The sequence below is a fragment of the Epinephelus lanceolatus genome, chromosome 4 (genome assembly GCF_041903045.1).
Source record: "Epinephelus lanceolatus isolate andai-2023 chromosome 4, ASM4190304v1, whole genome shotgun sequence".
In the NCBI taxonomy this organism is placed as follows: domain Eukaryota; kingdom Metazoa; phylum Chordata; class Actinopteri; order Perciformes; family Serranidae; genus Epinephelus; species Epinephelus lanceolatus.
The window spans coordinates 25,086,343-25,099,335 of record NC_135737.1 but is presented as its reverse complement, the minus strand read 5'-3'; the positions used below and the strand labels follow the sequence as shown (position 1 = coordinate 25,099,335).

Sequence of the window (12,993 nt, the reverse complement as noted above, 5' to 3'; positions counted from 1 at the left end):
GATGGCATCTCCCTTCAGTCCCCCCCCAGGTTAACACCGTTAGCTCTGTCAGCACTGCCGCCATTGTTAACACTGTTAGATGCTAGCTGCTGGCTCAGCCACCTCCATGTTGAGAGCCATGTGCAAGCAATCCCAGCCTAGACTCTGACGCTTCATTCACATGGAATCAGGCATGAGAGGGCAGATGGACAACGTCCATTTTGCTACCGTTTCCCTGGTTCCATGTGAATGCAACATTAATCATAGATATGCGCTGAATGTTGTATACTGCTCCTTTGAGAAACAGATATTTTCCTCAGGAGTTGGTGGAGACCAAAACAGAGCTAAAAGGAAGTGACTATTGGACTTTCAACATGAGTTCTAATGTTGCTGTGTGTCTGCTTAGTGTATAAATAGGCAACTGTTTGAGAGCCAATTCACCACATCAGAAAACCCAGGGCACAGAAAAGACAGACTGACCACACTAACTAACTTCACACCTATTTCCTGTAAGACTGTGAGAACTGTGAGGTGGAGCATGTACAGTCATGTGCACTAGTTAACACTGGTTTGCTCCGACTAAACATTTCAACATACAGTAGTTCCCAGTAAGATTGGGCCTGTGTTTTCCGCAGTGAAGAGGTACAGGAAATGGTCAGATGGTTTAATACAGGAAGTGGTTTTTGACATCTGATCCAGAGAAAGGAATTGTGGGCGTGGATGGCAGCCAGCTGCACAGGCAGATCAAGATGAGAACAGTGTTGCTCCAGACAGATCAGCTGATAAGCCTCTGCCAGACCATCAGTCAGCCTCCTTCTCACTCTGCCTCTCCTGACACACACACACACACACACACACACACACACACATACACATGCAGCTCACCGCCTCAAACACACTCATTGGATCTGTTAAGATTATCGTCTGGATCCAGAGGGCAAACTGAGGCCAGGATGTTTTCTGTGTTCACCCTCTTGTAAACTCTTATGTTTGTTATAGTCAGTCAGCAGGAATAATCGCTGTGAGAAATAACAGACTGCATAAAAACTGAGACATTTTTGCAGGTTGTGCAATCTTACCTTCTCTTATAATGTTGGCCTTGTTTTATTTTATGAGTTATTCAGTCGTAGTAAACAGGAGGTTAGTTCATCGCTGCTAAGGTTGCGTTAATGATTCAGACTGTATGTTGCCCCTTAATTAGCATGTTAGGCTCAGGAGACGTTGGGTGTGTTTCACACTAAAGACAGATGGAGAAGTGTTAGTATTTAAACCTGCACCAGTAATTAAAAGCTCTATGTAGGGCTTTTTTTATCCTAAAATATGAGATTTCTACTTTAACAAGAGCTGCAGGCTGTAATGAAGGATTTAATTTAACTTTGGACACTTGTAATTACTTATTCTGGATTTTAATGGTATAACAGTGGTGGAAAATCAGGGAACCACATGTGCAAAATAACATAAAAGTATCAGAGGACTGCTGTTTTGACTAAAATAAAGACATTTACACCATAAATAGATGCAGAGAGGTTCAAATTAGTGTATAGAAATTCACCAGAATGCAAGAAATACTGTGTTTGATGCTTAAAATTTTCTGGCAGAGGACTCCTAACCCCCTTTTCTTTTCATATGTGTCCCCTCCCAATGCTGAAATGAAACCTATCCCCCTGTACCCTATTACATGTGTTTCTCAATCCACTGTGATTTGCAAGCACAAGCAGCACCTCTCAAAGTCCCTAAGAACTTGTTTTTAAATCTTAGGTTTTTCCTGATAAAATCTTTTTTTTGATTGAATAAGCAACGAAAATACAGTTAGGCATAAAACAACCGTAGTTATTATTTATCAATAGTGTAATTCAGAAATGCAGCTACTATGTCCTCATCAGGACTGTGTTCTGATCAGATCTGTAATGCAGACTCACAAAATACACTCTAGGGTTTTTTTTGGCAACCCTACACATTGATCTTATGACTTTTTGAGGGTCTCAGTCTTGAGGTCATACACCACATACCACTAGAAAAATATTAGTTTTTCACAGTTTGGTAGACCTGACTCAAATGCTTCAAAGCCTAAATTGTTGCCATGGTAATCAATGTCCAAATTAGAATTCGATTGCTTGGTTTTTCTATACCATTACCCCAAGAATCCCAAATGGCCCATAAATAAAGAAATAGTTATCATCATAATTCACTGTGTATCAACATGAATTATTAGTTATTCTCAGTAAAGGACATAGGCCTAGTTTTAACTATGACAGTTTGACCACCTGTGACAGGCTTACAGATACGCGAGCAAGATGTTGAAAAAGTCTGGAATAATTTCAAAATTTACAAAGATGACACCCAAAAAGTCAACTGCCAGATATGCCAACAAAAACTGGCATAGCACAAATCTACAACCAACTTTGCAAATCAAATGAACACTGTGAGCAACAGCTTCGCGGTCTTGCATTAAATTTTTTTTCTGCAGCAGTTTACAAAGCAAAACATAAATTTTGATAAACAAAGTAATTTCTCCTGCTGTCCAAATTTTTTTCACAATTTAAGAACCTTGTAGAACATTTTGGGAGAGATTAAGTGTACATATAAGCGCCATATGTTGGGGAGACTTGAGGAGGGATTAAAGACAAAAAAAAAGAAAAGCAGTCATTATTAATTTTTTTAAATACAGTTTATTCATGAACATTTATTACATTCAGTAACTAAAGGAACAAAAGAAAAGTACTACATGGAAAAAAAACATGAGGTCATGGGATGTTTACAAAGCCATGACAAGCTTTCTTAAATTAAAGTAGGGTGTCATATATGGTACATACAATAACCATATGGAGTCTGTCTCATTGGCTAAATAAACACACCATTTTCTCCATTGTTTTTCTTCCAATGCTTTTTGAAGTTATATGGAATAGGTCATCTGTTCCAGAGGATGTAAGTGTTGTCAAGGTATGTTAGATGCCACGACTGAAAACTGATGTGTCAAAAAATGCCCTCTCGTTTCTCATCACCTCCTCGAAGCTTTCATTAATTGCAAATATTTCCCAACGAGGCTTTGATGCCCTAAAACTGGTAATCAGGACAGCCCTGCAGTTTAGTTAAATGTGACATTTTATTCTGTTTCACTTCAGTCCTCAAAGCCCAAAGTGAGCATCCCTTTGTCAGCCATCGTGGAGGTGAGGACCACTATGCCGCTGGAAATGCCTGACAAGGACAACACTTTTGTTCTTAAGGTAGGAACTGCAACCATTTTACAACCACATTAACACAAGTGCACCTGCCGCAGACTCAGATACGACTGCTGTACAAAAACAGGTTGTTGGAAAATGAGCTAGCCCGTGCCCTTGTTGAGTTAAGACTGGATCTGTCCTGTTCTGTGCCCTGACGTGGTCCTTTGAACAGAGCTCAGTGTGTGATTGCAGTGTTTGGCTGCTTCCACAGGTGGAAAACGGGGGAGAGTACATCCTGGAAACCATCGACTCGCTGCAGAAAAACTCTTGGGTTGCTGACATCCAGGACTGCATAGACCCGGGGTAAACCACCAGATAAATATTTGCTGTTGGCTGTTGATGGGGAGAAGAGAGGAATGGAGGGATGGAGAGAGTTGGGAAGGGGGTTGGGAAGGGGAAAGGAGGGGAAACACACACAGTCATTAATCATCAAATTAGTGGAGTTTTTGACAGGTTGCTTTAGCACAAACATGGGCGAGCTCGCACCACGGACATTCCTCCTCAGTTTGCTGGTTAGTGGACGTTTGTCGGTGCAGCTCAGGACGTAAACAGAAAGATTATTTGTGTCCCTGTTTGTAGGATCTGGATGTGTGTTAGAGTCGTGTGTTAGGCCTCTGTGATGTTTGCACACGTGTGTGTATGTGTATATGTTCTTGCGGTTCTCCTGACCCGCCTGCTTGTGTACAGTGACAGCGGCGATGACATCGAGCTGGCGTCATGTCCTCACGGTCAGGCCTCTAAAGACTGCTCCATGGTGGCCTCTTGCAGCTGTGAGCTGCTGTCTGAGGGTAAGCAAAGACTCCTCTCCATTTTTTCCAGCACCTGTTACACAACATTAAAATCTTTTCATCCACATTAATGTATTAAATTATAAAAAATGTGTTTAGGTGTGTATCGTGCTCCTGAAAGGTCGTGTCCTACAGCCGCAGAGCATTACAGCGCCCCCTCAGTCCGTTGCAGGGAACCCCCCTTCACCCAGCACCCATCCCATATGCCTTTAGAGCGCTTTCTCCAGTCCCCTGAGGCCCAGGGCTCCAACTCCTCTGCAGGTAATAACACATACACTCAGTATGAACACTCAAAAACACAGAAAAAATATTACAAATAGAGAAACAGACCCCTGTTTTTTTTTTAGGTGGCATTGATGGAGCAAAAGAGTCAGATGGGGATGCCAGCCTGGCGGGTTACCCATGGTTCCATGGTACACTGTCCCGTGTGCGGGCGGCTCAGTTGGTGCTTGCAGGTGGGGCCAGAAGCCATGGGCTCTTTGTGATTCGTCAGAGTGAGACGCGACCGGGAGAGTACGTCCTCACCTTCAACTTTCAGGGCAAAGCCAAGGTAAGACGATGAGAGAGGAGAAGTAGCATTATGTTATATGACGGAGTCAAATTCACTGAAACAGTTGGTGGATAGTTATGTGTTGTAAACATGTAGATGATGAGACTATTTGTTAATGCACTGATCATTTAGTTTCAATTATGTTTATAAAATGTAAAAAAAAAAGAACAAAATGCCCATCACTAGTTTCCAGAGTCAGAACTTGTCTTCATTTGCTTATTTTGTTGAACCAACAATTTAAAAAAACAAATATATTAAAGGAAAAAAAAAGAGAAGCTGGAACCAAAAAATGTTTTTTTTTTAGTTTTACCTGAAAAAAGCCTTAAAGGGATAGTGCACCCAAAAATGAAAATTCAGCCATTATCTACTCACCCATATGCCGAGGGAGGCCCTGGTGAAGTTTTAGAGTCCTCACAACACTTGTGGAGATCCCAGGGGAGAGGGGGTAGCAACACAACTCCACCTAATGGAGGCTTACGGCGCCCCAGATTCAAACGTCCAAAAACACATAATTGAAACCACAAAATATCTCCATACTGCTCATCCGTAGTGATCCAAGTGTCCTGATGCCCCGACATAAAAAGTTGTTTTAGCCTCATTGTAGCCTGTAGCTCTAACTGCTTCTCTGTGCACCGTGCTCACGTGTTCGCGCTTGCAGGAGACTGTGAGACATGGGCACTGCGTTCATGTGTGTTGTGAGGACTCTAAAACTTCACCTGAGCCTCCATCGGCATATGGGTGAGTTGATAATGGCTGAATTTTCATTTTTGGAAATGAACCTGCTAGTGTATGCTCACTGTTTTACTCTGACTTAACTTAAGATCCAGGAGCCGGTTGCACATTATACCTTAAGTTAAGATTTTCTTTGAAGTCCTTGTTAAGGTTTCCTCATAAAAAATCCTTTTCATGTTGTGTCTGACTTATCAGTGCCATTTCTGTTTGTCATTGATGCTGCTCTGTTCTGTTCCTGGGGGGTCTTTGCTGGTGTTCTCCCTGCCTTTGGCTTTCCATGTCGGCACATGGAAGGGCAGGGAGGTTTGCTCGCTCTGCCTCAGGCTTTCTGCGTAGGCGTGAGGAAAGGCAGAGAGGCCCCAGAACAGAGCCATACCACCAAATATAATACTGCAAATGGAAATAAGTTTTTTTTTTTTTTGTTTTTTTTTTTTTTACTTACGTGTTCCTGACTGAACTAACACACCCTGAGAAGAGTGTTCTGCGTCCAGGAGAAGCCAGTGGATACACTTTTGATTTTCCACTTAAGATTTGACTGAATTAATTTTTTGTTGCAAGTTCTTCCTACTATCATTTTCTATTTACTGGTATTTGGGGATCAAATTTACTTTGCAGTTTGTGCTTTATATGATTGTATTCCTCCAGAAGTATAATCTTTTCCTCCTCTGACCAATATGATTCCTTGTCTTCTTTTCTTCTGCAGTTTTCTCACTATCTAACTGTAGGACAACTTTGTGAGTCGATAACGGGCACCACAAGCTTGAGTCTAAGCAAACAAACAATCTCCATGGAAACATCTGTAAAATCTCTTTCAATACAGCAAATGAGTTAATGTTTTACCATAACAAAGGAAACCTTTCATGGGATTCTGTGTAGTCCCTCAGCTAAGGAGAAATTAAGCCTGAAATGTCATACTTAAGGGGAAAAACTTAGGTGTTTTGTGCAACTGGTTTCAGACTTTCAGGAGGTTTTCACTGGGAGACAGATTATTGGCAGATGACTCTTCCCTTTTCAGACAGGTGATTAAAACTGGTAAAACCACTGAATAAAGCAGTTTCACGCTGTAGTTATATTTTGCCAATTTGTCCCCCTATGTCCTACACACTGGACCATTAAATCACGAATTAACTTGTTGTTTCTACACTGAAATACAAGAATCTCTCCTCCCCGCTGCAGTTATATTCACTCACGCCTGTTCTCGTGACATTTTGGGTTTCAGCTCACAGCAGACCGCATTGTTCAGGCCCTGGAAAAGATGCAGTAATGTCAATGTTTTGTGTCCTTTTATGTAATACGATCTACCCACATTACATCCTGCCAGCCGGCAGTGTTGAGGAAGTGTCAGCTGCAGCCTCTTCCTCTGGTGTCAGTCTTGGCACTCTGTCGCTCTGCTCCCCCAGCGAGACGCCTCTCAGATAATGTCCTGACTTCTGTCTTGGTTTGTCTGTTTTAGGCCTTCACTGTTTCTCACACTGCACTTCTCTGTCTCTCTGTGTCCTTTTCTTTCCTAACCCTCCCCTCTACCATCAATCTCACCCTTTTCCTTTGAATCTCAACCTCTTCTCTTCCTTGTTAATGTCCGGTCTACCTCTCCTCCCCTTCCTTCCCCTTCCCAGCACTTGCGTCTGTCGGTGAATGAGAATGGGCAGTGCCACGTCCACCACTTGTGGTTCCACACCGTGTCGGACATGTTGAGACACTTCCACGCCCACCCAATCCCCCTCGAATCTGGAGGCTCTGCAGACATCACATTACGCTCCTATGTACAAGTGCAGCGAAGCTCTACTACAGGTACGCAGCACATGAATGAAAACTGCTCACATACCACGTTACAGACGCCACAACCACACAGTCACAATAGTTTTAACTGAGGAGGTCATACACTCTTTTAATTTAACAGTCAAGACACTGTAAAGGCACATAACATGCAGAGGCCTGATATTTTTCCTTAAGGCCTAATACTCTACGGTTTGTTATACCCTGATGAGATGCTTAATTAGGGTATTATTAATAGCAGGAATGCTGGAAAGGTCAAAGCATTCAGACTTAAGTTAAGGGTTCTGCACACACAATACAGATGTTTTCAAATATTCTGGCTGATGTGACCTCTGCTCAGAATGTCTGCTGTGAAAAAGTCCCGTTATGCCATTCAATCATTTCTCATAAAACGTTCCTAGAAATGTTCACACAGTATTTGCCAGTTTGCTTTTATGTATTACTTATTTATATTTTGTAAGAGTTTCTGATTACTTTAGCCCCACCCAACACTGGATCTTTGAGATCAATATTAAATTAGAATTTTAAAAAAAGTAAATATGTTTTAAAGTCATATTTTTCACAGTCAAATATTTTTAAAAGGATAGTGACTGTGATATATACTGAGTGGGACATTTCTGTAACTTAACGGCTGACATTAACACTGACACAATATGTCTGCAATAATATCAGCCAATATGTCGGTCGACCGCTACTCATAACATTGTTTGAGTTTTGAGTTAGACTTTGTAACATTTAGAAGAATTAACGCATCCTTTTTGTTACAAATGAAAAGTTTAATTAATGAGAATAAAAAATACTTTTACTCATTTTAGTACACTCATACATTCATAGGTTTTGGTTGGCATTGGCTATTTTTGGAAACATATATAACGTACTACCTACTACAACATACTCATGTAATGCATATTGCCGACTTAATGAAGGATTAAGTTTGCCATTACCAACAGATTTGTCATATTGAAGTATACCCAGGCAAGACACTCATGTCATGACTGTATAACCTGACTGACAGCTAGCATGACCCGCCCAGCAGCTTTCACATCTCTGAAAATGTTGCAGCAAATTTGCAAGCATTATTTCGATAAACTGAGCACATATTTGAAAGCAAAATAGTTCCTTTCTCACCTTAAAATATATACAAACTTAATAAAATGACATACTAACAGCTTTGAGCCTGGCTGAAGAGACACAGTGTAAAAAGAGTATGTCCAGTAAGCTCACGTCTCCTTCTCAGAAATTATTGCTAATGTAGCATACATCTGGGTATTCCTCACGTAAGCAAAATCCACGTGCTATACAATGTGAATGCATGACATACTCAATTTTACATCGTACTTAGTATAAATAGCATGTTGGTATGTGATTATCAGTAGTTTGTGGTGGCTAATATTTGCAAACTTAGATATTGCTTTGTAACTCACATTACTGAGTCAGTTCACTGACGTTATGGCTCCACTACTGCTGCCTTAGTTATGCATACTCAGTCGCTTAAACAAAGACAAGCTAAAATTTAGTGAGTTCAAGACTTCCAGAGCTTGGAGGTAATTTGTCAGTGGTTTCAAAGAAACAGGTGTCTCAGTTGACGATCACTCCTCAGGTCACCAAAGGAAAATGGAGGGTGGTTAGAAACTTCCAGAAAGTTCGATGTGTTGATGGACAGCAGAGTTTGTCCTCATAGACGGAGGAAGCAGAGCTAAAACTCAGTGAACCTGCCCCCCTCCTCCATCCTAACACTGCTCCTGCCCTCTGCTCTCCTGGCATGGGATGAATGCCCTCCTGTACAGGAGAGTGAGGGGGCGATTATACCGCAGGAGTTTTGCATGCAGCCCGAGACTCCGGCCCCAACCCACCCTGGTGGCCACAAAGAGGCCCTCTGTTTCACCCCAACGCTGGACCTACACACACTCATGCACTCACTCCCATACACACTTACATAGAGTGAGGGTTTGATTCAGGGTGTAAAAGGCTTCACTGATACACTGGTCAGGCGTGTCTTTGGCACCACTGTTGTCGGTGTTATTGCAAGAGAAAGCATAATAAAGGAGGCCCGCACTGCCTGTGGTTACATGCTGCTCTGTGAAGGAGCCTGCTGCCAGCAGCTCTTTAGTGTAACCAACAATTATCAGCAGCGCAGATTAATCTGTATTATTAATATGTCTTCCATTAAAACGATTTCTTTCTTCTTCGCACAATCTGCTGCAGATGTGACTGTGCCTCCGGTCCTCACCCCACCCAGGGATGCAGGTTGCAGGACAGACTCAGCCCAGCCAGCTCTCCACCCTCCTGGAATCCCAGCGCCTGCAGGGCCTCCTCCTGATGCCCCGCTCTCCTCGAGCACCTCCTCGTCACCCACTGCCCTTCCCTCCCTCTCCCGCAGTGACCCAGGTACTGGAGGAGGAGTGGGTGGAGGGTTACAGAGCCGGAGCAACAGCTCTGAGCGCCTGCTGGAGGCCTCTAGTGGTGGATCTGAGGACTACCACGATGCTGATGGGACTCGCAGGGCCCGGGCAGTGGAGAACCAGTACTCTTTCTACTAAACACCACAGGGCAGGGTTCAGTCATGTATCGGAGGTGACATGGGACACTGTTCTGGTGATGAGAACTGTCCAAATCACTGGATCACCCACTGTTTTGTTTGTTTGTTTTTATTTCAAGGCAATTTCCTGTTTCTCTGATTTGAGAAGGGAGGTGGTGAGCAGTGTGTCCTCGCTGATAAATCCTTCAGGCTCTGCGTCCTCGCTTCAAACTCAGCTGTCAAGAATGTCAGTGAATAAAGAAACCAAAAGGCCACATGAGGAAACGGAGATTGTCAAGATGGAGCGGAAGATGAAACATAGATGTAGAAACACAACATGGTGATATGAGTGTAGGTGGAGAAAGCAAGAGGAAGTCATCCAGCGGAGTCATATGGCTTTGATTCATCACTTCTGACCACTTCCTGTTCGCCCATACCCACATATCCCTGGAAGCAGAGCCTGTGTCACCACCCCGCTGAAAGATTGAGAGTTTGAAATGACCCTGAAGAAACAGTCCCTCCCCTCAGAGCTCCTCAGAGCTCCTCTGAGCTCCCGGGAGCATCCCATTAATGTTTGTAAAGCTGCTTTGAGTCTGTCCCGGATATCCTCACTGTCCCTGCAGGGTTTCCCTACAAAGTCCTGCCCTGGGTCTCTGCTAACATCAGTACAGCAATCATGGGTGTGTTAGTGTTAGCTCAGAAAAGATTTTTGTTAAACGTGTACAGCCTAAAGGGTCTTAGTGCCTGACAATTACCTTGGACTTGAACGGACTGTTGCTCATAGCGACACGGAGGATGGTGTTGACATCTTGCATAATCACAGAAGCCCGAAAATCTATTGCAGGGGATTCCTTTACTGTCAGTTTCTGCTTAAAACACACTGAACATGCATATCTCTGCAAACTGTTTTGTTCTCACAGTGTTATCGACACACACACACACACACACACACACACACACACACACACACACTGGTGGTCATACGTTGTGTTAAAAGTCAGTTTAAAATTGCTGAAACTAAGTGAATATGGCAGGGCGGCTCCCATTTTGCTGTCATACCAGGTTATTTCTATGAGTGTGTGGTGGTGTATTAGAGTCCAAATATTTTTCAATGATCGGTGTGCTACAGTAGTGTTTCTAAAACATGGTTTTCGAGGTCCCTCCGTCTGGTGCTGGTTCTGTATCCGAGCTTATCATATCAATAACCTGTAGATTAGATATGCTGTTAATATAGGAGTTCACTTTGAAGTAATGCCTTGAAGATATAATTATACCAAATCCAGCATTTAGGCTATTGGAGGGACTGGGGACTTGTTTTTTAGAAAGGTGGCGGTATTGTGTACTGTTTGTGCGGCCTGGTGTGGACTGGAACGATACAGACAGTGTGGTAAAGGGCACTAGATGGCCATGCTTGGATGGGAAGATGTGACATTGCTGCTTTGCTTTATGCTGACAAAGTAATGAGCTTTTTAAGTTAATGATCCAAAAGAAAAATACAGCTCACACAACAAAACACTCCTGTTACTGTAAGAAATAACTTCATGATCCGAGACATTCTTTATAACACAAAATATCAGTTAAAAAGAAATACTTAACTCACAAAAAAACCCCATAAACATTTGTATATCAATTACCCACCCAGTGTTATGTTGAATTTGTGAAGAAAACAGTTTTCCTGCCTCTATGGTGAATGAAGAATCCAAAAATGCATAAATTACAGATGAATTGAAGTAAATTGGAAGTGTTTAACAACAGCTGAACTATATCACAGCATTCATTTACAAACTCTCACACAACTTGTGCAGTGTAATCCAAGTCTCATTTGTCCTGTTGTATGCTCAGTACTCTCCAAACGCATGGATTTACGACATTACTATTTAAAAAAGGTCTACATACTAGTATCGTTTCTGGGCAAGCATGTCGATTGAACTCGACTTGTGCATTCCACTGTGCAGAGTTCAAACGCATGTGCTTACCCCAAGCTCCCAGGAAGTGCACCAGGCTTTGAAGTCAATTTTACATAGTGGCCAAAGAGTGGAATTACACCGGGTCGGTCATGTAATGCTCCGGGGCCCAACAAGACCTTTCCCCATAGACTTACAGTGGGAAAGAGATGTCTGTAAATCAGTGATACATAATCTGAGCGTCATAACTTCGTCACAAAATGACTCGTTTCACTCTTTGGATTTGATCCATTTTGGCTGATAACATTTCAAAAGTCTAAAAGAGCCCAATGATTAAATTATTTAATCTTCATTCAAGTTAGCAGAAGCTTAACCAGAGGTGAGCCGCTCGACCAGGAGAAGTTGATTGCTTAGCTCAGGAAAACCTGTAGTGCAATTGCTCCATTAGATGCCGTAGACCTGGGTAATTTTGAACCTGGAAGGGCAAAGTTTTTTTTGGCTTCATGCGCCACTGAGCTGCTTTGATAGGAATGAACAAGGCCCCACCTTCAGCACTGTATCCAATTCTCTTTATACATCAATGGCTGTGGCATGAATAGCTGCTTGTTCATGCGTGAGACTGTTTATGCAAATGTGTTTTAAATATTATGGTTTTAGCAAAATTCCAACTGATAAAATAAATGACTTGGATTATACTGCACAAGTTGTGTGAGAGTTTGTAGACAGATGTTTTGATACAGTTTTGCTGTCGTTAAACACGCCCTCCTTTTACTTAAATTCACCAAAAAATCTTCGCCTTTTTTTGGATTCTTTGTTCATCATGGAGGAAAACAAGAAAAGCAGTTTTCATTATGAATTCAGCGTAACAAAGGGTGAGTAACTGACATACAAATGATCATTTTCTGGGTAAAGTATTCCTTTAAAGGAAAAGTTTGACATTTTGGAATGAGAAATGAGAAATCAATATTAAATTTCTTAGTCCAAATGTTGTACGGATTAAACAAATCAGACAACATGCTCATCAGTGAGCTTTAGGGGTGCTGGTAGGTAGATTTTGTTACTTTTGGACAGACTAGCTGAGGCTAGCTGTTTCTTGTCTTTGTGCTAAGCTAAATTAGCCGAACGCTAGCTGTAGTTTCACATCTACTGTATGAAAATTTGCATTTCCGAGGATATCAAAGGCATGACCTGCCTTATTCTGCCTCTCATTGGCTTATCATTGCATTCTTATCCTAACCCTTACCAGTCCCACTCCTCTTACCTAAACCTAATCGAGTAGTGGCTAGTACTAGCCAACCAGTACCAGGGAAGTAGGGCGGGTCCAGCATTTGCTATACTAGGAAATGTGCTTACTGTACAGGTATCAGAGTGCTTTTAATCTGCGCGTCCTTCTCAAAAGCATACTTACCAAAATGTCACACTTGTTTTGAAGCATTTAAGGCACAGTGAAAAGCGGGCACCTTTCAGCTACTGTATTTCAAACATATGCAAAACTTTTGTTCAGTTTGAAAAAACGTATCAAGCA

The 12,993-nt window shown here is 42.2% G+C and overlaps 1 protein-coding gene across 1 annotated transcript in view; it reads left to right on the top strand.

Moving 5' to 3' along the window:
- The window catches only part of sh2b2 (SH2B adaptor protein 2), a 32,773-nt gene extending 21,503 nt beyond the window's left edge, over positions 1 to 11,270 (top strand). The window contains exons 3-9 of the mRNA XM_033631639.2: positions 3,102 to 3,203; positions 3,412 to 3,503; positions 3,888 to 3,988; positions 4,088 to 4,249; positions 4,336 to 4,538; positions 6,887 to 7,061; positions 9,252 to 11,270. Coding sequence (XP_033487530.1) covers positions 3,102 to 3,203; positions 3,412 to 3,503; positions 3,888 to 3,988; positions 4,088 to 4,249; positions 4,336 to 4,538; positions 6,887 to 7,061; positions 9,252 to 9,586 — 1,170 coding nt within the window. The 3' untranslated portion in view covers positions 9,587 to 11,270. The remainder of the gene's footprint in view (positions 1 to 3,101; positions 3,204 to 3,411; positions 3,504 to 3,887; positions 3,989 to 4,087; positions 4,250 to 4,335; positions 4,539 to 6,886; positions 7,062 to 9,251) is intronic.
- Positions 11,271 to 12,993: the final 1,723 nt, after the last annotated feature.